Source organism: Buteo buteo, chromosome 4 (assembly GCF_964188355.1).
Source record: "Buteo buteo chromosome 4, bButBut1.hap1.1, whole genome shotgun sequence".
Taxonomy (NCBI): domain Eukaryota; kingdom Metazoa; phylum Chordata; class Aves; order Accipitriformes; family Accipitridae; genus Buteo; species Buteo buteo.
This window is the reverse complement of record NC_134174.1, coordinates 26,052,772-26,076,852: the sequence shown is the minus strand read 5'-3', so window position 1 is coordinate 26,076,852 and position 24,081 is coordinate 26,052,772. Positions and strand designations below refer to the sequence as shown.

The window sequence follows — 24,081 nt, the reverse complement described above, 5'->3', positions numbered from 1 at the left end:
CCCGCGTGTCTGGGGCCCCCCCGGGGGGAGGGGTTGGTGTTTGTGGCCGCAATTGAGAGCCCATGTGAAAAACCTCTATTTTGGGGGGGGGCGGGGGCCCCCCTGCACCCTCCCCCCCCCCCCCAGTGTCGTCCTCCCCTGCAGACGCTGTTTTCTACCTTTTGTAGTTCTTTCTTAAGAGGAATAAAATCCGCCGTGGTCTTTGCCCCCTGCCCCTCCCTGCGCCGCTGGGGGGGGGGACCAAAACCGCCAGGATTCACCCCAAAACCCCAGTGAATGAAGGCACTGGAGATGTGGAAATGGGAATATTTATTAGGAAGAGGGGCTGGGGGGGAGGGGGGGTTCCAGCCTCCTTGGGAGTGCCCTGCCTTCCCTCCCCCCTTGAAACACTGAACGGATAGAGGAGAGAAAAAAAAAAAAACAAAAAACAAACAAAAACCCCAAACAACCCCAAAACGGGGGGGGGGGAATGGGACACCAACCCCCCCCCGCCCTGGGGGGCCCTACAGCACAATCCAGGTGTAGCGCTCGTTGTCTGCCAGCACCTTCAGGGAGCAGCCTGGGGGCAGAGGGGGGGGTGAGTGGTGGGAGGGGACTGCCCCCCCCAGGGACCCCCCAGGACCCCCCCCCGGCCCCACCTTTGTGCAGTGCCTCGTTCGTCATCCTGTTGACGTAGCGGCCGCTGCTCTCGGGGACGAGCCACTTCATCACCGTGTCCACGCAGCCCTTGCGGTACGAGCTCCAGACGCTGCCGCTGGGGGGGGCAGGTTTTTTTTTTGGGGGGGGGGGGGGAGGTGTCCATCCCAGCACCCTGACCCCCCCACCCCAAATTTCTCTGGGGTGGCCACAACACCCCCAAGCCTGGCACCGGCCACAGGTCCTCCAGCCCCCCCCAATTACCCCAGCCCCCCAAACTGCCACCCCCCCCGTGCCCTGCAAGCCCCCGGCCCCCCAAATTGCCCCCACCCTGCCGTGCCGCGCCCCCACCTCGTCTGTCCCTTGACCTCGGTGAGGTCCCCCACGCTGACGGTGACGAAGGTGCCGGTGTTGAGGTCCCAGGCGACCTTCAGGCTGGTGTGGTAGGTCTTTGGTCTGCAGGAGGAGGGGGCTCAGCTCGGGGGGGGGGGGGGGAGGCGGTGTTTTAGGGTGGGGGGCATCGCTCGTGGCCCCCCCTGTCCTCTCACCGAAGCTGTCCCTCCTCATCGGGCGAGGGGAAGGCCAGGAGCAGCAGCCCGATGTTGATGACGACCTGGTTGGTCTCGGGGCACACCTGGGGGGGGCGACAAAGTGGGGGGGGTCAGGGTGAGCTGGAGGGGCCCGGGGGGGGCCCTGTCGCATCCCTGCCCCCACCTCGAGGATGACGATGTCGTAGTCACTGAAGGAGCAGAACTGGCGGGACCAGGCGGCATCGTTACGAATCACCTCGTTAATGACGTATTCGAAGTCCAGCGTCAGCTGCTCCACTGTCAGGTACTGTCCCTGGGGGGGGGCGGGGAAGCACCCGTCACCCCCCTGCGGCGCTGCACTGATGGAGGGGGTGACCCCAAAGCCCCCCCCCCTCACCTGTGCCATCGCCCGCTCCTTCAGTGGCTTCAGGCTGCGCCCGCGCAGATCAGTGACAACAAAGGGCAGGGAGATCTTGTCGTCCTCGTATTCTGGGGGGGGGGGGGGGGGGGGCAAACAGGGTGAGGGGGGGCACCCCTAAGGCTGGGGTGGCACCCCCGAGGGGACCCCAAGTCGCCCTGCCAGCAGCTCACCCTCCTCAGGCACGGCGGGCTCGCCGGGCTCCAGCACGTAGCGCAGTTTGGTGTAGTTGACGTAGCCGGGTTCAGGGGGGGGCGCGGCGGGGGCACAGGGGGGGCCGGGGGCAGGGGGAGGCTCGCCCGGGGGGCTGCCGTCCCCCCGGGGGGAAGCGGGGTGCAGGCGGCAGCGCCCCGAGCCGGCCAGCCCCAAGCAGGGGGGGGCAGCGGCGGGGACGGGCGGGGGGCGGCACTCGAAGCCAGTGGCAGCAGTGCCGCCGTCGCCTTCCTCCTCCTCGTCCTCCTCTTCCTCCTCCTCGCCCTCGCCGCCGGCCAGCGCCGGCCCCGTGGCCTCCTTGGCACGTCGGAAGATGTCGGCCACGAACTCTTTGGCTTTGGCCACGGCGGGGGAGAGCCCCGCACCCGCCCGGCCCTGCCCGTCCCCCAACGCCGCCCGACCAGCGAGGGGCTGCGCCGGCGTCCCAGCCCCTTCCCGCTCCCCCGGCTCCTCCGGCCGCGGCGGGACGCATCCTGCCCGGCGACAGGGCGCCGGCGGGGTCCGGCGCTCGTAGAGGATTTGGCAAGAGCTGCTGTCACCTGTGGGAGGAAGGAGCCGGGAGGTTACGGCGAGGGGGGGGGGGGGTCCCGGTGAGGCGCAGCGGGGGTCCCGGTGGTGCCGTACCTGCAGCGTGAACGGCGACAGCGCAGGCCACCAGGGAGTAGCTGGTGTTGAGCAACACGACCTGGTCCTTCTTGAGCTGGAAGGCGGGCTGGAAGGTGGGGAAGGGGTACACCACCTGGTACTTGGTGTGCAGCATGAAGCCGTGCCGCAGGCAGTGCGCCTGCCGGTCGCCTGCGGGCAGCCAGGGAGAAGCGACACCTCAGCGTGGGGTTGGGGCGGGGGGCCGGGCCAGTGGTGGCCCTGTGGCATGGGTTTGGGAGTGGGAGGGAAAGGTTCGATGGCACGGCAGGGGCTCACCGGGGTGGGCGAGGGCCATGTCCCGGCAGCCGGGGCAGTGTCGGGGGGGCGGCATGGCTACAGCGCTGATGTAAATGTCGCGGTGGTTTTCGTCGCTCATCATCATCATGTTGACGAGGAGGCCGTTGGCAGAGCGGGTGCTGGGGGGGGGTGAAGTGGTGAGAAGGCAGCCCCCGTTGGGGGGGGCAGACACGGTGGCGAGGTGGGGGGACACACGTGCTCACTTGAAGCCGAAGACGATGACCTTGGAGGAGTCGCTGGGCCACTCGCAGACCGTCAGGTACAGGTCGCTGTAGATCTCCTCGTCCTGGAAGAGCCGAACCTGCCGCACCTGCGGGAGGGGACACGGTGGGAGGGGGGCGGCTGCTGGGGGGTGGACCCCAAACGCCAGGGGAAGCTCCCGGGAGGGAGGGGTTGTCCGTCCATCCGTCTGTCCGGCAGAGGCGGGTGGGTGTGGTACCAGTTTGAGCTTGCTGTGGACGTTGAACTCCCACCAGTAGAGATGGTAGATGTAGAAGGAGAAGTCGTCGTCGCTGCTGTTACTGGTGTAGGACAGGACATAGCGGCCGCACTTGGAGAACCCGAGGAAGATGTGCCTGGTGGGGGGACAATGGTGGGGGGACAATGGTGGGGGGACAATGGTGGGGGGACAATGGTGGGGGGACAACGCGGGGGGGACACGATGGGGGGGGAGACACACGCAGCAGCCTCAGCCTGGCGCACCCCCCCCCCCCCCCACAGATGGGGGGGCCGCCCCGTGTGCCCCCCGCCCCGCCCCGGACCCTCACCCCGCACACAGAAAGTCCTCGTCCACGATGCTCTTCAGGGAGACGCAGACCCGCGGCGGCAGCTTGCGGAAGAGCCGGGGCGAGAGCTGCCCACTGATCTGGGGGGCGGGGTAGCGCCATCAGGGGACCCCCCCGGCCTCCAGCCACCACCCCCCACAACCCTCCCCACCCCACACCCACCTCCAGCCCCCCAACACCCCCCTCCCACCATCGCCCCTCTCCAACCCCCCCCCCGGGCTCCCCTCGCCCGTCCCTGTGTCCCCCAAACCCCTCACAGACCCCCAAATCAGGGCACCCCCCCCAACCACGACCGCCCCCCCCAGGGACCCCCGCCCTGTCTCCCCCGACACCCGGTGCAGTGTCCCCCCCTCCTCAGTCCCCTGCCGTACACCCCCCTGCCCGCCATCTCCCTCAGAGCCCCCTCAGCCGCCCCATCCTCCCCTCAGGCCCCCCGCCGCCCCCCGCCATGTTCCCCGCCGCCCCCCGCTCACCTTGACGCGGTCGAGCTGCCTCACGACGTGTTCGCGGCGGCCCCGCGGGCCCGACCCGGCCGAGGACCCGCCCGCCGCCCCCGCCGGGCCCCGCTTTCCCCCCGGGCCGCCCCGCTCCGATTTCGAGCTGGGCGCCATTTTCCCCCAGCCCCCTCAGCTTCCGGAGCGCCCCGGCCCGCCGCCGACGGCCCGCCCACGCCGCGCGCCCATTGGCCACCCCTCCGCCGCCCGCGCCTCTCATTGGGGGACCCGGCAGCTCGAGGCGGGCACCTCCCTCTCCATTGGCCCGTCGCCGCCTTCAATCCCCAACGCACCCCACCCCGGCGACGCGCTATGACCAATAGGACCGCAGCACCCGCGCCGTGATTGGGCCACCCTCCCGCCCTTCCGCACCGGAGCTGGTTGCTATGGCGAAGAGGCACCCGCGGGGTGGGGGCGGTCCCTGGGGAGTGGGCGGGGCCTGGCGGCAGCCGTTACCATAACAACGGGAATGGGCGGCAGCACCAGGCCCAGGCCGCGCCCGAGGGGTCCTAGCGCCCCCCCCCCCCCCCGACGCGGCGGGGGGGGGAATTCACAGAACCCCGGCTTTTTCTTCTTAAAAACTTTATAGATTTGTGTGTGAAAGCACAAAATAAACCCGTTGCGCAGCCCGGCCCCTGGGGACAGGCACTTGGAGGGGTGATGGGGAGGGGGGTAGGAGAGGGGTCCCTGCCCGCCCGGCCACCGCAGGAGGGGGGCAAAGTGCTTTTTGGTGTGTGGGGGGGACGGACGGGGACCCCGGGAGTGGATGGGGGGGGGTTAGTGTCATTGTGTCCCCAGAGGGAAGGACCGGGGGGGGACACACGTAGCAGCTCTGATCCCTGTGATTGTCACAGCAGCGCCTGGGGGGGGGGGTTGTCCCGTGTGTGCCCCCCCCCCTTCCCCAAAAGCGCTTGCACCCCCATTTGGTCCCAGCCCCGGGGTGGGGGGGGCAGCTCATCGGCGGAACTTTTGGAGCTGGAAGAGAAGAGGGGGGGCGGTGAGGGGGAGCAGGGGGGGACCCCCAGAAAGACACCCCCCATCCCAGGCCTGCCCCTCACCTCACTCTCCACCAGGTTCCTCTTGTACAGCGCTTCCTTGGCCGCGTCCTGCCGAGAAGGAGACGTCGGGGGGGGGGATGAGTGGGGCCCCCCACCCCCAATAGCACCCTTGGGTGCTGGTGTACCCCATGGCGGTTTTGGGGGCTGCCTCACCCGGTTGCCCTCGGTGCCCAAGCGCCTCGCCGTCTCAGTGTAGAGCTGCAGGTATCGCTCCAGCTGGGCCAGGTACTCTTAAAAAGAGGGGAAAAGGGGGAAAATAAAGTCGGAGGGGGGCATGGACACCCCCACCCGTGCCCCCCCCCCCCCACACACACACACTATGCAGACACCTCACCTTTGCGGAAGACGGGGTCTCCATGCTGCAGGCGCGACCGCAGGAGCTGGCTGCGCCGGGCGATGTCCTGGTACTGCTCCCGCAGCTCGGGGGGGACCGGCCGCTGTGCCTGCCGGTACGCCAGCATCTGCGGGGACAGGGAGCACGGGGGGGGGAACATACATACACATGTAGTGATGATGGGGGGGGGGGGAGATGCAGCGGTGAGGGGAGCCCCCCCCGAAACGCTGTGGGCATGGCATCGGCGGTGCTCACCTTCCTCTCCAGCTTCTCCTGGTCGAAGGCCAGCAGGTTGAGGCTGGGCAACGCCGGCACGGCCCTGCTGCGGGGAGGGGCAAATGGCCCCGGGTGAGGTGGGGGGAGGATGGGGAGGGGGTGGTGCCCCCCCCCCCCCCAGCCCCCCAGGCTCGGCCCACGATGTACCCCCAGCCCCGTCCTTTCAGGACAACATCTGCCAGCACAGGCCCGTTGGCTGGGAAGGAGAGGAACGGGGGTCCTGGGGAGGGGGGGGCCGACTGGCCATAGTGGGGGGGGATGGGGACCCAGCCCTCCCCTCCTTGCTCCTCATCTCCCACCTTGGTCCTCGCTCCTCTCCTCCATGCGATGCCTGCCCTTTTCTCCTCCTCCTCCTGCAGCCGGACGGGGCCGGGAGGGGGGTTTAAATTCCCACTCTGTGCCGCTCCACAGCTGCCAAACTGGCCTCATCGGCAACGGCGAGCATCGAGACCCCCGGATTGGGACAACCCCGGATTGGGGGTGGGAGCAGCCACCGAGGAAGGGATGGAGCAGGACAAGGTGTCCAGAAATCAGAGTTTTCCTGGGCTGCGGCTCTGGCCTGCGCCCCTTTGGGTAAAAGCAGGCCCCATGGAGGAAGAAGGGGAGGAAGAGGAGGAGAAGAGGTGCAGGCAGGGCCGGCCTCGCTACAGCACCGAGCAGATGGCTGTCCTGAAAGGGAAGGAAAAACGGAGAGGAGAGACGGTGAACGGCACCTGCCGTGCCGGCGTCATGTCCCCATCCCAGCCTGGTCCCCCCGAGGATGATTTCGATCCCACCAACCGCTCCGGTCAACCCCCAAACAGCCCCCGAAAGAGGGTGCCGAGCCCCTGCCGCCCCGGCGTGCCCTGCCGGCGGTGCCGCCGCACCGTGGCACTTGCCAGGGAGCCCCCTGGCACTCGCCTGTTGTTCACTTCCTTTGCGGGAGCGACGGCCGGTTTGGGTTTGGGAACGGCAACCTGGAGGGAGAGACGGGTTTAAGAGGGTGTTTTCCCCCCGGCCACAGCATTTATTTAATGGATGGGGAGCCCGAGGGCAACTGGGGCCTGCGGGCAGCATCCAGTGCCCGCCGCGGCACTTACCGGGGGCATGGTGCTGGGGTTGATGACCAGCCAGCGCTCCGTCCTCGTCTCCAGCTGCTGGGAGCTCAGGGGCTCCCTGATCCGCACAATCACTTCCAGTTTCCCCCCCGTGGGCCGGCGGCCATCCAGCAGCTGGGAGAGAGAAGGGAAATACCGTTAACAAACCAGAGAGAGGATGGAAATCCCATTAACAAACTGGAGAGCTGGTGTCCACCCCCAAGAGATGGCGGTGGGGGGGATGACGGGCCCTGGTGCTCCTCACCTCAATGATCTCCCGAACCTCGCACGCCGTCTCCAGTGCCTCCAGCTTGAGCTGGGCTGTGCCGATGACGCGGTCCGTCTTGAACAGCCCCCTGGGAGAGTGGAGAGGGGTAAAACCAGCTCAGGGCAGCCAGAAGAGGGGGGAAAACCTCGGTCTCTTACCCTTTATGCGCCACTTCAAACTTGATGCCTTTGGTCTGAAGGACCCGCCGGAGCCCCCGGTGCCCTCGGTTCATGTACAGCTTGAACTGCTCCTTGAACTCTGCCAAGGGAACCACCGCACCAAAACCGCGGCATCAACAGGAGGAGCAGTGCCGAGGCCCCGGCGAGATGGGGGCCAGGAGCAGAGCCGCGTTAATTACCCCCACCCTGTCACACTAACGATTCTCAACCCGGAGCCTTGGCACGCTCTGCAGTGATGGCGTGGAGCCTTCGTGTCGCTCCCTTGGTACCGGCCCCCTCCCCGCCTCTCAGGAAGGGCAGAATGAGGCACTTACCGGGAGAATCGGTGTTTTTGATGACGTTGGTCTTGTCTTTTTGAGCTTCCTCCTGCCAAGGTAAAGGTGGGAGGGTGAGGGCTGAGCCGCTCGGCCGGGGAGCACGGTGGAGGGATGCCAACTTACCGCGTTGGGGTAGGGGAACTCGAAGCGCACGAAGGCATCCAGATCATTGGGAGCCACACCTGCAAGACCAACACGGCGTGAGCGCCATGCCGGCGGTGCCGACCACTCACAGGTTGCCGCGGCAGAGGATTCACGGTCCTCCCTGGGCCCCTGCACTGTCCCTGAGCTCTGCCAGCACAGGCAGCTGCCTGCTGCTCCTTGGGGAGCCTGCCTGGCATATCAGGGCTTTGGCAGGACCATCACCATGTCCTCACGGCTCCCCGCGGGTGAGAACAGCCAGGGAAGCAGTGCACGTTAATGAGCGCTGGCAAGGGGCCCAGCTGCCCCCGGGGCATTTTAACAGCAGATAATTAAGAAAAAAGACAGTTGTCAGCAGGCACCCGGCACAGCAAGGGGGAAACAAGCAAACCCCAGCGCTCCCTCCTCCCCACCACGGCGAGGATCCCCAGCCGCCAGGCGCCGGTTGACAGCTGCTGGGCAGTGCTGGTGGCATTGCAAGCTGCCGCGAGCCCTTTGGGCTGGTGCCTAAAGCCGAGCAGTGTAGCCCGAGCTGGGGAGGTCTCCATAGTCACGGCCGTCCTGCACTCTCCCCCCGTTTTCTCTCACCTGGCGGTGCCGGGAGGTTGATCCCTTTCACTATCGACAGCACCATGTCATTGCTGTTCAGCTCCGGAAAGATCCTGTGGACGGGGAGAGCAGAAGAATCCCATCAGCGCCCACCCATCCTTCCTCGCCTGCGGAAGTCGCGCTCGGCCAGCGAGCCCCTACTTGATGACGCTGAAGGTTCGTTGCTCATAATGGTACTTGGGCAGCGGGAAACCCCGGGCGTGGGCCTGCTTCAGGATCTCCATATTCTGCTTGCAGTCCTCAGCCAGCTTCTCAAACCTGGCGGGGAGAACGGCTTACAGCAATGTCCTCATCTTCCTCGGCACCACCGTGCTCTCGTGGTGAGGAAGGTGTCTCCCCCGTGGCAATCCTGCCCTCTCTGCCTGCCTGCACTACCCCAGCAGACAAACGCCGCGTGCACTGGCCGGCAGACTCACTTGGTCGTCTCCGCAATGTTCCCCAGGTGAGTGAACTGCTTGGAGTAATTCATGCACATCTGGGAGGAAGAGGAGAGAAGAGGAAGGTTTCTGCATCCCGCCGGCCTCCTGGCATGGGTGGCCACAGAGGAACAGAGCTCTTTGGGCAGCCATGGCAGCCCCAACGCCAGATCCACCCGACCCAGCGCTTCCCGGACATGTTGGTGCTGGGTTTTCCAAGCCCAGAGGCATTGCCCCTTTCCCGAGTGTCCTGCTCCAGCCTGGAGATTTCTTCTCCAGCAGAAAACCCCGCTTCGGTCCAAACTCAGCCTCGATTTATGCCAAGATTTAAAGCACCCTTCCCTTGGAGAGGGAAGCAGCTCATTTCCTTCCTCCTCACTATCCTTCCTTCCTCATCTACAGTGAGGAAGGACCCCCCCTCCAGGTCTCCCCTCTTTCATTGCACACTTCACGCAGCCCCACATAGCCTCCTGCCTGCCTCGTTCTCAATCTCTCCCCACATGCGGCCAAAATAACCCTATTTTTTGGCCGTCCCCTGGGCTCCGCTACCTCGTGCTGCTGCCGGATCAGCTTCATCAGCTCCAGGTACTGGCTGGCTGCCTCGGGAGAGATGTGCACCCCCCGACGCTGCACGAGCACAAAGTCCTCCTTGTTCATGGGGGCTTCGGGGACCTGGAACAGAGGGAAGGGGTCAGATCTGTGACACGAGGAGCCTGCCCAGAGCCACAAACCTAAAAAAACCCCTGACCTTGGTTATATCGACAGGCAAACCGTTCTGCGAGGCCTCGATCATGGGATCTAGCCCTTTGGCCTGGCGCAGGAAGAGCTTTGCCCCCTCGATGTCATTCTTCTGCTTGGCACGGAGGGCGGCCTGCATCAGCTGCTTCCTTCTGCCTTCCAGGAATGCCAGCTGCTGCTGGGCTACAGGGGAAGAGGGGGGCTCAGCATCCTCACCCCGGTCCCGTCATCCCTCCAGCATGGTCAGACTCAGCGAGGACTGAGCGTTGGTTCAGGCCGGTACCTTTCGCGGTGGTTTTGGGGGCTGGTTTGGCCACTCCGGCAGAATTGGGGGGACCCGCAGAGGAGGTTTGGGGAGGTGGCGGTGGCTGCTTGGGCTGGGAGGCGGTAGCGGCTCTCGCTGGAGCAGGGCTGGCAGCAGGCTGTGCCGGGAACAGAAGGGATGGTGTCAGAGGGGGCTGCAATAGGAAGAACACGAAACATCCGCTCCTCAGGCGTGGGAGGGCCGGGCGTACCCTCGAGAGCACTCCCCGCTCTCTGTTTTGGATTCCTGCGGCAGCGGGGGGGAGTCAGACAGGGGGTCCCGAGTCCCCAGAAACCCCGACCTTTGCCTTTTCAGCACCATCATCCTCCTCGTGGACCTCCTGGTTGGCCAGCTTCATGGCAGTTTCCAGCACTCCAGCGATGCTTTGGTCTCCGGATGGCGTCTCCATGCCCTGGATAGGCTGGAAGCCTGGCCAAGAGGGGTGCAAAGGGGAAAGGCTGGGTGGTACCAAAGGCTGCCCCACCTCGCTGGGCTGGAGGGGTCCAAATCTTCCTCCTCGCAGCACACCAGCTTTGGGAAACAGCTCCGAGAAGAGCTCGCCATGAAACGGACAGGGAAAATACCTGGCGGAACGGGCAGCTCCGAGAAATCCACCATTTTCCCAGCTTTGTGCGCGCGGATGGTGTCCTGGTATTGCTGGAAAGGAAAGCGGAGGCTGAGCAGGGCCACGGTGGGGCCAGCAGCACCGTGCCGGCTGGCAGAGCGCATGGCTGCCGCACCTTGACAATGCGCTCGTGCATCCGGGCCTTCCGGTCATCTCCCTTGCTCTTGGCCTGCGCCGCCGCCGTCTTGTACCGCTCCATCCTCTGCTGCAGAGCCTCCAGCACATCCCGGGGAGGAGGAGGAACGTCTGTTTGGGGGGAGAGCCGGAGAAAAGCTTCAATTGCCTTTCTCTTTGAACTTCCCTTTCCTTAGAGAGCAATTTGGGGTTAGAAATTAGCTGTTGGGGCTTCTACCTGCTGCGGGAGATGCTGGTTTAACTTCTGGCACAGGCACTGCTGCGGCAGGCTGCGTCTGGCCAGGCGACAACTCCTTTGGCAGCTGGTCTGTGGAGAAGGAAGCGATTGGCACCCGCAAATGAGCAGCAAGGTAATTGCTGCATCCGCCAGGATGAGCAGAACAGCCATGCTGGCTTTCTCGACCCTTCGAAAAGGGGGTACGAACGCTCCCCGCTGCTCCCTGGCAAGGTTTTGGGTCTTACCGGGAGGAGGCGGCACACTGCTCAGCTCCACCGGCTGGCCATTCCCTGCCGCTTCGAGCAAGGAGTCAAAGCTCTGAAAAATCACCAGGAAAAGAGAAAAGCTTGCTCTTTTTCTGTATAGAGTTTTGCAGCCAGCCCCAGCCAGCCCGACGGACCCTTGTTTTACTACAGAAGCCAGGAAAAGCGGGAGATTTGCACCAGTATTGAACAGGAAGGGAAATTCAGGCCACTCTGGCTGCCTGATGTGTGCCCAGCCACACAGAGCCTTACCTTTGCGACCCGGTAGTACTTCGTGGCCATCTCCAGGTCTCCACGCTGCTTGGCATGCAGTGCAGCAAGCTTGTACTCCCGCTGCCGGCCCCGCAGCAGTGCCTCAGCGCTGGCATGGTCAGAGCCTGGGGAAGCAGAGAGAAGAGCAGTGTTGCCGGTTTCCCCATCAGCAGCGGGGTACAGCCATCTCTGGAGCAGAAGAACAAGCCAAACCTTTGCCTGGGTGGGAAGACGGCAAGGGAGGAGCTGGTTTCACCTCTGGAGAGCTGACGGGCAGGAACTGAGGCTTTGGGAGAATGGGGGGTGGCTGCGGCTTGGGGGCAGAGGCAGCAGGCGGCTGCGGAGGTGGCTGCGGGGAGCCAGGGCGGGCGGCTGGCAGGGCGAAAGCCGGGGAGGGCTGCAGGGAGCTTGCACCCTTCCCCAGCGCCACTGGAGGGGGGATTTCCTCCTCATTGATCTTTTTTCCCTTCTTGACGGAGGCCAGCATGTTCTCCAATGTCTGGAAGGAACATGCACAGTAGTAAAGCCCTCTGTCACTCCAGTATTCCTCTGCCTCTGTGAAAAGACAAACCTCAGAGCCTGCTGGGACAGCAGCAAAGGCGCTGGAGGTGGGAAAACCCAACGTCTGCCTAAAAACAGCACCCAAACGTGGGCTGTGTGCTGGGGGTTTCTCGCTGGTTGGGAATCCAGCCCCCAACTCTACAAGCTCCTTATTGCCCCCCCACCCCAAACCTCTTCAGCTGCCTCCTCTCCCAGCCCATGCGAGAGGGCAGCTGCCTCGCTCTGACCACATCGCTCTGCTGGTGGACAAAATCCAAGGGGAAGGGCGAGCTCTGCTCCTGACAAGGCAGCACTACCCCCAGGTTTCCTCAGGGAGCCTCACGGGCTCCAAAAAATGCTCTTAATAGTGAAAGACATCACTCTCTTGCGAGTCACAGCCCAGACGCAACACGCGATCCTGCTTCAGGGGTCAGGGAGGGCTCTGCATCAAAACAGGGTGCAGGAAAGACCTGAGCATGGCAGAAGGGGCTCAACCAAGGGGGGAAATGGCCTGGTGGGGAAAACAGGGCTCAAAATAAAAAATAGAAAAAGTAATCCTAAGACTATTCAAAGGGTTTTAAATAACCACGAGAAATCGGGACCTCAAGGTCGTTTTAGCCAGCACTGCAGCAGGGTAAGATGTTCAACTGGAGCTCACTGTGCTTAACGTGGTCTCAGAGATAATTATATCGCAGGCGGCTGCACCCGCGTGTGTCTCAGGTTTACGTTAACGCCTACAATTAAGCACCAAAATTAGGACGACCTGATTTTCCAAGAACTCCGAGTAATTCCTGTGGGGAGCTGGATGGGCTCACGGCTGCGGGGAGAGGCCAGAGCTCAGCCGGAAGCACAAAACCCCCGAGTTCAGAAACACCAGCCGAGCTCAGCCGGGAATTCAAGATCAAACGGTTTCATTTGATTAAAGATTCAAGGAAACTGAGGGCTTTGTGTCAGAGTCCCATGAGCCCTCAGGCCCATGATTTTGGCTCACCTTGAGGCCCCTCTCGTAGCGCCGCACCCTGGAGCTGTCCCCGGCCTGCTTGGCGTTGGCGATGGCCGTCCGGTACATGTCTGCCCGCTCCGCCAGCGTGGACTCAATGTTGCTGGGCTCCGGAGGCGCCTCCGGAACCTGCAGCCGCCCCAAGAAGAAACACTCGGATAGACCCAGCGAGACCTGGGCTACCCCCACCGCCGATATCCGTTCAGATCGGGGGCTCAGAGCAGATCCGGTGGTTCGGCACCTGGCTCTGGCTCACGCCGGGTCTGGCACAGTCACCCTTCCTGATCCGCACTGTGATTTTACAGCCTCTGCGGGCTCAAGGAAGAGCCCCAAGGAGCAGCAGCAGAACCCCGACAGCTGCTAATAAACAGGGATTGCCTGAGAACGGCTAAAAAGGGGATTGACGGAGACTTATTTCTCATAGATTCCAATAAATTTGCTAAATCCTGCCTCCACGCTCGCATTTTCCAATGCTGCTCATTACTGAGGACAAGGCAGAGGGAACCTGGCTTCTCCCCCGACCGCCAGGAAAGTTTTTTACCTCTCTGGGGAGCAGGTTCACGTGACAGAGTCACATTTTCTCGTCAGGGAAACGAACAAAACAACACGAAAGGCTAAAAAGGGCCGGATCTGGTGCCAACACAACAGAAGTGGAGCAAAAAGACGCGTCGTACCTTGGCGGGAGGCACTGGTGCATCCATGCTCCCTTCCCCTTCGCCCAGCACCTCCTGCAGCTCGGCCTGCAAAGCACCGGGAGTTTCATCAGCAACGATCCAGGGCAGAAAAGCCCTTTTTTAGGATAAGGCAATCCCAAGACATGAAGCCCCAGCAACAGAGGCGCAGAGACCAGAGCTTCCCCAGGGGCTCAACCCCTTCTCACCATGAGATCGTCTTCATCTTCCAGCTCTTCTTCGTCATCCCCCTCCTCCTCCTCATCCGTGTCCTTCATGCAGAGGGCGGCCATCTTCTCAATTGCCTCCATCGGCAAAGGGGCTGGAGGAGCAGAAACAGCACGAAGGGTTTTCTGGGGCTATGTACCTGTTTCTTGATGATTTAAGCCCACGTGCAGGGGAGTCCAGCCCGGGGTGGAGGCAGAAACAACCCAAGAGGAGCGGCTTTCTACGTGCCGTGTTATTAATTATCCCAGAAGTTGACGGCAGATGAGCTCCCTGCAGCGGCAGCACTCACTTTTCCCCTTGGGCTTCTCTCCCGGCGCAGCTCGGCCTCCCACCAGCGCCAGCAGCTCAGCCTCCAGCTCGGCGGCATCATCTCTGGTGTCATCCCTCGCTGTCCCCTCCGGAGAGAGGTCCACCAGCAAACCCATCTACGGGGAGGGAGAGGGAGGGACAGCCCTGAGGGCACGACGCTAACAATGCCTCGTTAGTGCGAGGGGATCCCCTGGGATCCAGCAGAAGGAAGGAGGGGATCGATGTGGACCTTCTGTGGGTGGAATCCAGCGTGCCCCATGGTTCGGAATTGAGCCCACAGTGCCCCGAGTGACCTCGCCACGGTGATCCACAAGGCAATGAAGCAAATAAAAGCATTTAAACTAATTAAAACACTTAAATAAAGACGACAGACAGTGCAGATCCTCCCAGCTCAGTGACAGAAACCCTGCAACGGGAACAGCCGGCATCGCCATTAGCACCCGTTTAACCAAAACATGGCCCTGCATGACCGATGTCCCCACACAGGAGGTGCGGCAGGAAAGCGCCCGGCAGCCCTGCCCACGACGGCTCAGGTTTCCCTCTGCCTGCCGAAGAGCTGTTTATGGCGTCGACCTTTCCCTCCCACGCGGGCCGGGGTGGGGGGGGGCACACCCAGCGTCCCGAGGGTGCCAGGGTTTGGTGCACACTGGGGCGAGGAGGGGGGGAAGTGGGCCGTACCTGCCTGGCGATGGCGGCACCGTGGCCCGGCGGCATCCTCCTGGCTTTGCTCATGTCTCTGTCTCTTCCCGGGCCAAGCTGGGGGTGGGGGGAGTGCTGCATTAGGGTGTGGGACCCCAGCACCCTTCAGAGAGCCCGGACCAAGCCCCCCCCATCACCACCACCCTTCGGCCTCAGCTTTCTGCGACCCCCCCCCCGTTCCTATTTTCCAGAAGTTTCTTGACAGCCCCCTCCCTCACCACCACACCACCCTGAGCATCGCAGGGCACTGCCCCCCCTCCCCGAGCCCTGACCCTTCCTCCAGAGAATTCTCCCCCCACCCCTGCAGACCTTTCCCTACAGCCTCCTCCACACGTTACAGCCCCCCAAAAGGCCCCATTTCCCACACACAGACCCCCACAAGGCCCCATTCCCCCCCGCAAGGCCCTCACAAGGCCCCATTGCCTCCCCTCGCCCCCCACAAGGCCCTATCCCCCTCGGCAAGGACCCATTCCCTCCCAACAAGGCCCCCAAAAGGCCCTATCCACCCCCCCAAGGCTCTATTCCCCCCCAAGGCCCCATTCCCCTCACAGCACCCCGCAAGGCCCCAGCCCTCCCAACCCCCAGGCCGCCCCCCCCCCCGTCAGAAATGACCCCCCACACACACCCGGCTCCCCGCTCCCCTCCGTGGTCCCGGTCCCATCCACACTCACTTCCTACTCCGCCCGCCGCTGTCAACAACACGCCGCGCTTTACGGCGCCGCCGTCGCAAAAGCCGCCGTCGCCGTCTCGTTTCGCTTGACGGCGCCCGGAGAAGACTACAACTCCCAGCGCGCCCCGCGCCGCGCATGCGCAGGCGGGGAAGCTGCGAGAAAAGGCGGGAAAAGCGTGAGGTGATGGGGGAGCCCGACGCGGGTCGGGGGGTGGAAATGGGCGAAATTCCACGTTTCTCACCTCAGAACTGGAGGGTTTGGTTCCTCCTGCTGCGGCCACGGCCACGGCCACGAGGGGGGCGGCTGGGGCAGTGCTGGGCCCCAGGGAGAGGCAAAGGGCTGTGGGCTCTGGTGATGCACAAGGGCTGGGTCAGCCCTGAGGGCAAAACACCTCTGGAGGAGGCAAGGAGAGGCTGCTCGTTAAGCCCTGTTCTGTTCTCCCCACTCAGGCAAGCGGCAGGATGGGCAAACGGAAGAACGAGCAGCCGCCAGGTATCGGCAGGAGGCCCCAGCAGCGAGGGGACGGGGGTGGTGAGGAGCCCCACCAGCCTGCCCCACGTTTCCCCGTCTTGCTCCTTGTATTCAATTGGTAACAAGCACTCCTAAAACCGTCCAGGCTTATTACAAACCTGCTAAATTGCAAAACTGGCCCGATTTGTAAGCAAAACAACACCCAGCGTTCACCTTTTCCGCACCTCTTTCATCAAATCCCCTCAGACCGCACTGTGCCTTTTGGAGTTCAGGGCTGCTTGCTACCTCTGTGCCACGCACTGCCTGGGTAGCTTCCCCAAACGTCCCCTTATCTTGCTACGAGTCTGCAGGAAATAGGGGTTATTATGGGGATAAAAGACAAAACCAAGCGACTTTCCACTGGCAGTTGGTGAGGCAGCAAGCAGCACCCGCTGAGCTGGGGCCGAGCCCCTTGTGCCGCAAACCCTGTTTCTTGGCGTTTCCAAGAAGGGGTGGGTGGAGCAAAGCTGACACCCCACAAAAGCCCTAAAAGCCATCTTTTCCCCTCAGTTCAAGTGTTACAGGTGTGTGTGTGGGGGGGTCCTAGGATTTAATAATAAAAAAATAACAGAAAACCACTACAAAGGCTGTTCTCCCTATCCAACACGACACCAAGTCCCTCTTACCCCAAAGGCTGACATCTGAGGATTATATTTTTCCCCTGAAAAGGAGACGGTAAATGCCACGTTCCCAAAACTAAACAAAGCCTTCGGGAAGATTTGGATGCAAAGGGAGATGACAGCTTAGACGTGACTGGACCAGCTCAGACCAACGATGCTGATGGAAAACCAAAATCTCAGGGACAGACAACCCAGGACAGCACCACGACAAACGCACTGACGAGGTAACAGGGCAAGACGGGATCTGCGGGTGAACCAGGCTCTACGCAGTGACTTACCTGGCAATCGCCTTGTCACTCACTGAACGTGTTTTATTTTTCTTAGCAGTGCGAATGGCGACGGGGAGGTGGCTGCTCTGGAGCAAAGCCGGGCGGAGGAGCGCATCCCCAGCCCCTTACCACAGGTATACCTGTCCTGGGCTCCAGGCAAGCCCGCCTTGCTTGGCAAGCTCCCAGATGTCACCAAAACGCTCTGGTGTTGAGAAACTCCCTTTGCAGCATAGCCAGAGCCTCCTCTACGGCACTGTTTTTCCTCTGTTGGCAAACTCAGCCTTAACAGAGGAAAAAATCCAGAGATCGGAATTTTTTTAACACAGGAGTGATGCTGGAACCTTGTTATTTCAGAAAGGAAGAGACATGGACATTGGTGGAGGCGGCAAGTCACAGGAGGCAGCTGCCCTGGGAGCAGCGTCTCAGCCAGAGTCACCACAATGGGCAAATTCGGTGGCGGATGAGAGAGAAGAGGATCAGCTGGTGGTGACCACGGAGCAGCACAAAAGTGCTGGTGAAGAGCTGGATGCCGAAACTCCAACTCACCGCAGAACAGGCAATCTCGGTGACAGTCCCGAGCACGGCTCTGCTCCGCCAGCACAAGGAGAGGGGACTGCCGGCAAAGAGATCACTCTCACTGCGGATGCTCCAGGCCGGAGCACTGGCAGCTGCCTGCTGGCGGAGGTGCCTGAGCCTCACCATGAAGAGGGATTTAACCATAGCGAGCCAGGCGAGTGCCGAGGTGATGCCGATCAAAGCCGGGAGCTGCCGCACGCATCTGTTGTAAACACTGAAGAAAATGAATCCAGTGCCGTATCCAAGAGGGTGACTGGAGAAGAGCACCAGGAAAACATGAGTGGGGAACAACTGCAGTCAACTGGTACAAACGACACGGTGAAGAATGCGGCTGAATCCTGCTGCAGCCTGGCCGGTGGCGGCATCTCCGTGGAGGTTTTGGGGGTCTGTGCCCTGTCCACAGACCAGAAGGCTGAGGGAGGCACCACCGAACCAGAGACCGCAGGCACTGCCGGCACCATCATTCCAGTAAGCCAGCCCCAGGGTGGGAACGCCTGCTCGTGGAAAATGTTGGGAGAAGCTGATACAGGCCAGGAAGAGGCTGAAAGGGGAGAAACCTGCTCTCCGGGGACCAGCTTGGCACCAGATCCAGCCATCCCGGCTGGCAAGGATTCCTCAGGCAAGAGGGAAGGCGAAGGTCTCGCAGAGGAGCGGGACGCAGAGGCGAGATGCAGCATGGAGCATGCGGTGAGCGTGCCGAGGACGGATGCGCAGCCCCCCGCTTGCTCCAGCGACCTCCCGTGCAGCGGAAGAACCACAGGGAGCACACCCGCCATTATGGCAATGCCAGGGCCGGCTCCCACGGGCACCACACAACCCCCTGCCGCAAGCACCAGTTCGGATGCTGGCACAGACCCCCAGGACGGGACTTGTTCAACCAGGGAGCAGCTCTCCCTGCAGCCAGAGCTGCAGCGTGGTCTGGAAGGGAACAGCCTTGAGCTCCCGCTGCAGCAGGTAAATCCACAGCGGTCACTAATATAGCGTGAAAGAAATCCCCCAAAATGCCTGAAACACCAAGCACACCCCGAAGTGCCTAAAATAACCTGAAAGGGGAAAAAAACCCAACTGTCTTTGTGAGAACGGGTTGGACTCGGGCTCCCTGGTCACAGCTTAATTGTCGCACAAACTTCTCCCCGCAGCCGCTCCCTGCCGCCGACTGGCGCGACTGTGTGGTGCCCGGGCATGAGCTGCGTGCCGCAGCAGGACAGAGCCACGCCAAAGAGATGCCACCACTCGCCAAGGGGAACGGCCTGGACCAGCCGCGGCCCAGGTAGGTGGATTGCCTGCTCTGATGCGCTCCCACCATCTTGGAGAGGTGGGGCAGTGACAGACCTTCCCACGAGGGATAAACCCCTTATTTTAATGAAAAATGTCCCGATTCGGTGAGTAGAAACATCCTGCTTTTCCCTCTTCCCTGTCACGGTCAGGGGTGAGGAGCCGGAGGGGCTGCACCCACCCACCCACAGCGAGGATGCGACTGACGTCATGTGCGGCCTGATCCTGGAGCTCTCCAACCTCAAGTAAGAGCAAGCTCGCGCCAGCCGCGAAATCCGGATCCTTTCCCTGGGATTGGGCCCGCAGAGGGCTGAGGGAGGGCGAGTTCCGCGCCAGAACGCGGGGTTGGTAAAACACGGGCTGCGTCGCGCCCGTGGAGCGGCGTGAGGGTCCGCGGGTGATGCAGGCGCCCACCGGCTGCCCCCCTCCCTGCAGCCGCCTGGCAATGAGCGCCTACCGGGGCCTGGAGGCACTGAGGAGGCCGAAGCCACGGCGGAGCAGGCGGCCGGGGCCAGTGCCAGTCCCCCCACACACCGGGAAGAGGTGGAAGGAGACATAGGGCCAGGTCGGAGCCAGATCCGGCCTCCAGCACGGCTCAGCTCTTTATTAACATAAACCAGCATTTCAACAGAGAACAGGGTATAAATAAAACACTTTCCTACACGTAACGCGTGAAATAACATTTAAAGAACAAACTGGCGTCTCCAGCGAGGGCAGGAGCCGCTGGGGTGAGCTGCTAACAGCAGCCCAACCCCCTGGCGCTGCCGCGCAAGCGCTCGGCGACAGCTGGAGCACCGGCACCCTTCCTGCCACGGGACCATCCTGGATGGTTGGTCAGGAGCTGGCGCTGCCCTCAGGCACCCGCTTGGATTAATAAAAAACAACAAACCAACCCAAAACCCAGAACTGAAACCAACCACAAACGCCCCTGGCACAGAGGTGTTGTTAAAACCGACCCTTTTCAGGCTTTTCGCTGGCATCTTGATGCGGCTTCTGCCAGCGGTGACCACCAAAGCCCTGCTGGGATGATACTGCTTGGCTTTACCAGCTGGGGAGAGGAACTGGGGAGACTGGTCTTGGTGGAGTGCGCCGTCCTGGCATTTCATCCTCAGAGGAGAGCGGAACCAGGAGCTTCGCAGGGGCGATGCGGCAGACGGAGCCGGGCAAAGTGGAGCGATCCCCTGGAAGAGAAGGATAGGGGAGAGCACTGCATGCACCGGGGCAGGCACCGACCGCTGGGAGCTCCCCTTCCTTAATTAGCAATAATTCCCCTAATAAGCTTGCCAGAATCCCGTTCCCAGCTAAAGGAAGGCTCGCATTGCCGCTTCGGAGTGAAGTTTTGCTGAAGAAGCAACTTTGCCTGGCAGCCTCCGGCAAAGCCACCGGCCCGGTGCCCCATGGAGCAGGAGCATGGCAACACCAGAGCAGAGTTTCCTCGTGGCCCATCCTCGCCTCGTGCCAGGAAGCGAAACCCCCACTTTCAGCCTATTTTTGGGGGCTGCAAGATCAGAAATCCTCCTGTGTTTAAAAACAAGCCGGTACCTGTTGGGGTGAGGGTCCGTCTGCGCTCAGCTACTTCTTGGCACTGCCCGCCACGCTGCGGCCGCCTGTGACCCGCTTGCCGGCGGAGTTGCGTGCCGAGTGGCTGTAGACCGAGGTGTAGCCATGGCGGGTGAGGGGGCAGAAGCGTTTGGTGTGGGCCCGGTCCTGCGTGGCCCCGCACTGTGGGCAGACGTAGCTGCGCAGGACGGGGCACTGCACCCGGCCCCCCGCGTCTCGCAGGTTGTGCCCGCTGTAGACGTGCTTCGCCTCCCCATTGTGCTTGCAGAAGGCGCAGAGGGATTTGCCGGGGGATGCCGATGCCGCCTCCGGCGCGATGGGCGATGCCGCTGCCTCTTCGCCGTCACCGGCGTGCTCGCGCTCTTGTGGCAGCGTGGCCAGCACGGCGGCCAGCCCCAGGTAGTCCCTCCACATGTCGAACGCAGGGCTGTGCTCCATCCTTGGCTGCTGCCCGGCGTGTTTTGGGGCAGGATGTGGCTCCATGTGCCGTGTCCTTCCCTGGAGGAGCCGGGCAGGGCCAATCGCCGCTGCCTGGGGCCGGCTCCCGCCCCCGGCAGCCGCCTGGAGCCGGTGCGTCTGCCTGGTAGGGTGGGGGTGTCTGCACCTCTTCCCCTCTCTGGGTACAAGGGGGTTGTGCCTGAACCCCCCCGCAGCGCTCCGACCCCCGCAACGCTGGCGTTTAAACCCCCTTTCGCCGGCAGCATCCACTCCAGTGCAGCACTTGCCAGCATCCCTCTTGCTGCAGCCACCTCAGAGCCAAACCGGGCCAGATTCGGGGTTTTGACCCCACGGGGACCTGCCGCCGGCTGCTCCCCCCCAAGTCCAGCAGGACCCAAACTGCACCAGGCACCTTCCCCATCACCCATGGCACAACGCCTCGGCCAGAAATGCCTTTTTTTGTGGATAAACGTGGGATTTACATCCCGTAAACCCCATCAGCGTCGTGCAGGGACACCAAAAACCCGAGTTTGGGGCAGAGCGCCCAAAGCCTGGACTAAAGCTGGGAGCAGCGCAGCCCGTCCCTGCCCTTGCTTCTGCCTTCGGGCTGAAACAGCCCGGAATCGGGTAAAGCATCTGCTAATGGACGGCAAAATCACCCACAACAACCCCCGGGGAGACACAAAGCCCAGGTCCCCCCCCCCGGGTGTCGCCTGCTGGGCCCAGAGCCCTCTGAGCCCCTACTTTTTAGACAAAAAGGGATTTTTGCTCCCCCACGGGAGTTTCCCCCCCAGCACCATGACCCACCGCCAGCAACGGGTGTCGAGCGAGAACGTCGGTCCTCGGGGACGCAGCGGCACTCACCCGCCAGAACGGCGCCGCGCAGGGACACCCCGTCCGCATCCCATGATGAAATCCCGTTGGTTTGGGAAATCGCGCGCTCTGCCCACCATGCCGCTCCGGACCGGAGCTTCCTGGCGAGGACCTTCCCGGGATGGGACGGAACCGCCACGCCACAGGGATGCCGCGGTGTCACCGAGAGGGGGCTGTGCTGCAGGCAGCACTGGGAAAGCGGCGGCAGCAACTCTCCTGGCCGCTCCGGTGGGCCACGGGGCACACGCAACGGTCGATGGTTTCACCTCAACCACAAAACTCACCGACAGCGTTGAATGTTCTCCGGAGCCTCCGTGTCGGCTCCGAGCGGCATCAGCATCTGCCAGAGGGAAGTCGTGCTCTTCCTCCCGGTTATCCCGAGCACCCAGTGCACGGTTTACCAGCAGCAGACTCTGTGGCAGGCACACAGTGAGGATCCGGCTTGGGAAGGGTCCTTGCAGCCACCGGCCCCGGCCCCAACCTGCTCTCCCTGCCGGCATGTTGCCCTCACCCCCGGCACCGTGAAATACCTGCCAGGTCCCCGCGGCACATGCCAGCCCTGCGGCATCCACTCCGGCGGCATCCCTGTGCCGACATGACATGGCCACGAGGGACGGAGCTGCCGGGACGGGAGCGAGCGCCAACAAAAGAGGCCAAATCGCCCCAAACGCGTGGCGATTTTTACGCGCAGCCGAACCCACCGAGCGCCGGGGCGAGGGGAGACCCATCGTTTATTCATTACGAACCAGAGCTGCGGCGCGCCGTCGGTGTCACCGCTTGGCCTGAACCCCAAAGCCTCAGGGATGGGGCGACTGCACCGGGCTGCACCAGAAGAATAATGGAAACGGGGCTTTTCCACCCCAAAACAGAGGCTGCTCCCCCCGGCCCTTCTGAAGCACCTTCGCAGCCTGGCACTGCCCGTCCGCCCTGTCCCGGGGTGAAGCCACTGCCGGCAGGCAGGAGCTTGGTGAGCGGCTGGGGCCGTGCCGCACCGGCGCTCGCCGCACCTCCCATTGGCTCGCAGTGACGTCACGGGCGAAGTCGTGCCGCGAACAGCCGCGGGGCCCCGCGAAGGAGGGAAAAAAGAACGAAAAAAAGTCCTGGAAAGGCAAAGAATGGGCACTTTGTGCGCCTGGCGCAGCGACGGCGGCATTCCCTCCCCGCCAAGGGCACCAGCGGCCCCACCGGCGCCAGGGAATCCCGGAGCCCAACGCAGCGGGGCGGGGAAAATAAAGACATTTAAGCCAAAAAAACAAACGCCAGTCGGCGTGCGAAGCCCGGCGCGTTCCCAGGGCCGCGGCACCAGGCCAGGGGAGCAGCCGGGCCGCCCCGGCGCCTCCCGCGCCAAATTCCTCGTGCGGGAAGCGGGAAAACCCCGGCCGGGGCCGCGGCTCCTGTTGCTGCCTGGCAAGGAGAGAGCGGCCCCGGGGCAGCGTTTGGGTGCAAAAACACCATTTCCCACTCAGCTCCGGACGGGTTTAAAGGCATCTGGCCGGCCTTGCCGCCAGCTCGTGGCTTCGCGCTCGGCACCTGCCGTGTTTCGAGGTTTAGAAACGGGGGAAAAGGGAAAAACTAATTAAGTAGGTCGGAGATGTGCGGGGTGGGCGCCGTGCCGGGGATTCACCGTGCCGCCCGGCCCCGCTCCCGCCCGCCGCTTCTCTCCGGGCAGTTGTTTGTTGGCAGAGCCACTCAGCAACTAGCCCCAATTCCCCCGGCTTTTACCCCAAAAAAGGTCCCTCCCGTACCCTGCTAAACCAGCCCCCCCCCGACACACCAGGGAGCGGGACACGGCCCTTCGCGGAGTCGGGGGCTTCTTGCCGCTGGCGGGATTGACCGAAACGCCCCGAATTTGGCCCAGACCCGTCGGGAGCGGCGGTTTTCGCTAACACCCACCTTTCCCGCCAGAGCCGGCCCGGGCGGGGAGCGGTGCTGGGGGGGGGGGACGAGGCCGAAGGCTGCTCCCGGTGGGGAGGGGACGCCGGGGCCCCCCCAGCCGGTGGGGGAGGGCGGGGGAGGCCTCAACCCCCCCCCAAACCAGCGGGAAGTGGGTCGGGGTGTGAAGAAGGGGCGGGGCGGTGCCACGCCCTGCAGGACACCGGCGGGGGGGGTGACCAGGACACCCCCCCCCCCCAAACCAGCCCCCCCGCGGCGACCGGGGGCCTGCGGCACCCCCGGCACCCCCCTCCCACCGCGCACCCCGGGAAAGGCCGGGGGTCCCTGTCACAGCACGGGGGGGGTGCCGGAGCTCCCGTGTGTGCCCCCCTCGGAGGAAGGGGATCCCCCGCGCCCCCCCCCCAGCTCCCGGTACCGGCGGGGGGGTCGGTGCTGCCCGGGCCGCGGTCGGTGCTCGGGGAGGGGGGGGGGAAGCGGGCGGGGGGGGGCGCGGGTCACCTCAGGCCAGCGGCGCCGCCCATTGGCCGCACGCACCGCCCCGCCGGTTCTGATTGGCCGCCCGCGGCTCCCCGCCCGCCCCCTGTCGGTCACCGCCCCGCCGCTCCCCATTGGCCGCCCGCCCAGCACCGCCCGCCCCCTGTCCGTCACCGCCCCGCCGCCTCCCATTGGCGAGTCGGTGGGGCCGGCGTTTAACCCCTGCGGCGCCGCCTTCTCCCAACCGGT

The 24,081-nt window shown here is 63.6% G+C and overlaps 4 protein-coding genes across 10 annotated transcripts; 1 reads left to right on the top strand and 3 right to left on the bottom strand.

Annotated features, from left to right (window-relative positions):
* Positions 1–292: 292 nt before the first annotated feature.
* DCAF15 (DDB1 and CUL4 associated factor 15) lies at positions 293–4,275 on the bottom strand. Its single transcript, XM_075025080.1, has 13 exons — positions 3,998–4,275; positions 3,507–3,604; positions 3,179–3,314; positions 2,943–3,049; positions 2,719–2,858; positions 2,422–2,592; positions 1,758–2,336; positions 1,564–1,655; positions 1,351–1,479; positions 1,185–1,270; positions 988–1,092; positions 639–754; positions 293–559 (listed from the first exon to the last, which is right to left on the bottom strand). The coding sequence occupies exons 1-13, from the start codon at positions 4,133–4,135 to the stop codon at positions 504–506; spliced, it is 1,953 nt and encodes a 650-aa protein (XP_074881181.1). The 5' UTR covers positions 4,136–4,275; the 3' UTR covers positions 293–503.
* A 362-nt stretch (positions 4,276–4,637) lies between these two features.
* CC2D1A (coiled-coil and C2 domain containing 1A) lies at positions 4,638–15,408 on the bottom strand. 5 transcript variants are annotated; one of them, XM_075025074.1, is made up of 30 exons: positions 15,345–15,408; positions 14,653–14,730; positions 13,955–14,090; positions 13,647–13,759; positions 13,441–13,506; positions 12,758–12,895; positions 11,440–11,725; positions 11,227–11,351; positions 10,957–11,029; positions 10,712–10,801; positions 10,475–10,605; positions 10,319–10,391; positions 10,036–10,163; positions 9,714–9,852; positions 9,441–9,613; positions 9,242–9,364; positions 8,693–8,751; positions 8,418–8,534; positions 8,256–8,329; positions 7,650–7,708; positions 7,524–7,575; positions 7,189–7,288; positions 7,028–7,118; positions 6,766–6,897; positions 6,587–6,642; positions 5,666–5,732; positions 5,411–5,537; positions 5,230–5,306; positions 5,077–5,124; positions 4,638–4,993 (listed from the first exon to the last, which is right to left on the bottom strand). In XM_075025074.1, the coding sequence occupies exons 2-30, from the start codon at positions 14,704–14,706 to the stop codon at positions 4,973–4,975; spliced, it is 2,928 nt and encodes a 975-aa protein (XP_074881175.1). In that variant the 5' UTR covers positions 14,707–14,730; positions 15,345–15,408; the 3' UTR covers positions 4,638–4,972. The 5 variants fall into 5 exon arrangements, 4 of the variants coding, with proteins under 4 accessions (XP_074881175.1, XP_074881173.1, XP_074881174.1 ...); XM_075025072.1 differs by having other exon boundaries at positions 15,299–15,362; XM_075025073.1 differs by having other exon boundaries at positions 5,666–5,729; positions 15,299–15,362.
* A 33-nt stretch (positions 15,409–15,441) lies between these two features.
* On the top strand, positions 15,442–19,163 carry BRME1 (break repair meiotic recombinase recruitment factor 1). Its single transcript, XM_075025081.1, has 8 exons — positions 15,442–15,524; positions 15,794–15,836; positions 16,524–16,698; positions 16,799–16,877; positions 17,098–18,273; positions 18,459–18,589; positions 18,747–18,839; positions 19,030–19,163. Exons 1-8 carry the CDS (start codon positions 15,480–15,482, stop codon positions 19,151–19,153), a joined length of 1,866 nt encoding a protein of 621 aa, XP_074881182.1. The 5' UTR covers positions 15,442–15,479; the 3' UTR covers positions 19,154–19,163.
* A 179-nt stretch (positions 19,164–19,342) lies between these two features.
* Positions 19,343–22,703, bottom strand: NANOS3 (nanos C2HC-type zinc finger 3). 3 transcript variants are annotated; one of them, XM_075025085.1, is made up of 3 exons: positions 22,212–22,703; positions 21,750–21,878; positions 19,343–21,655 (listed from the first exon to the last, which is right to left on the bottom strand). In XM_075025085.1, the coding sequence occupies exon 3, from the start codon at positions 20,635–20,637 to the stop codon at positions 20,167–20,169; it is 471 nt and encodes a 156-aa protein (XP_074881186.1). In that variant the 5' UTR covers positions 20,638–21,655; positions 21,750–21,878; positions 22,212–22,703; the 3' UTR covers positions 19,343–20,166. The 3 variants fall into 3 exon arrangements, with proteins under 3 accessions (XP_074881186.1, XP_074881187.1, XP_074881188.1); XM_075025086.1 differs by lacking the exon at positions 22,212–22,703 and having other exon boundaries at positions 21,750–21,950; XM_075025087.1 differs by lacking the exons at positions 21,750–21,878; positions 22,212–22,703 and having other exon boundaries at positions 19,343–19,775; positions 20,137–21,690.
* Positions 22,704–24,081: the final 1,378 nt, after the last annotated feature.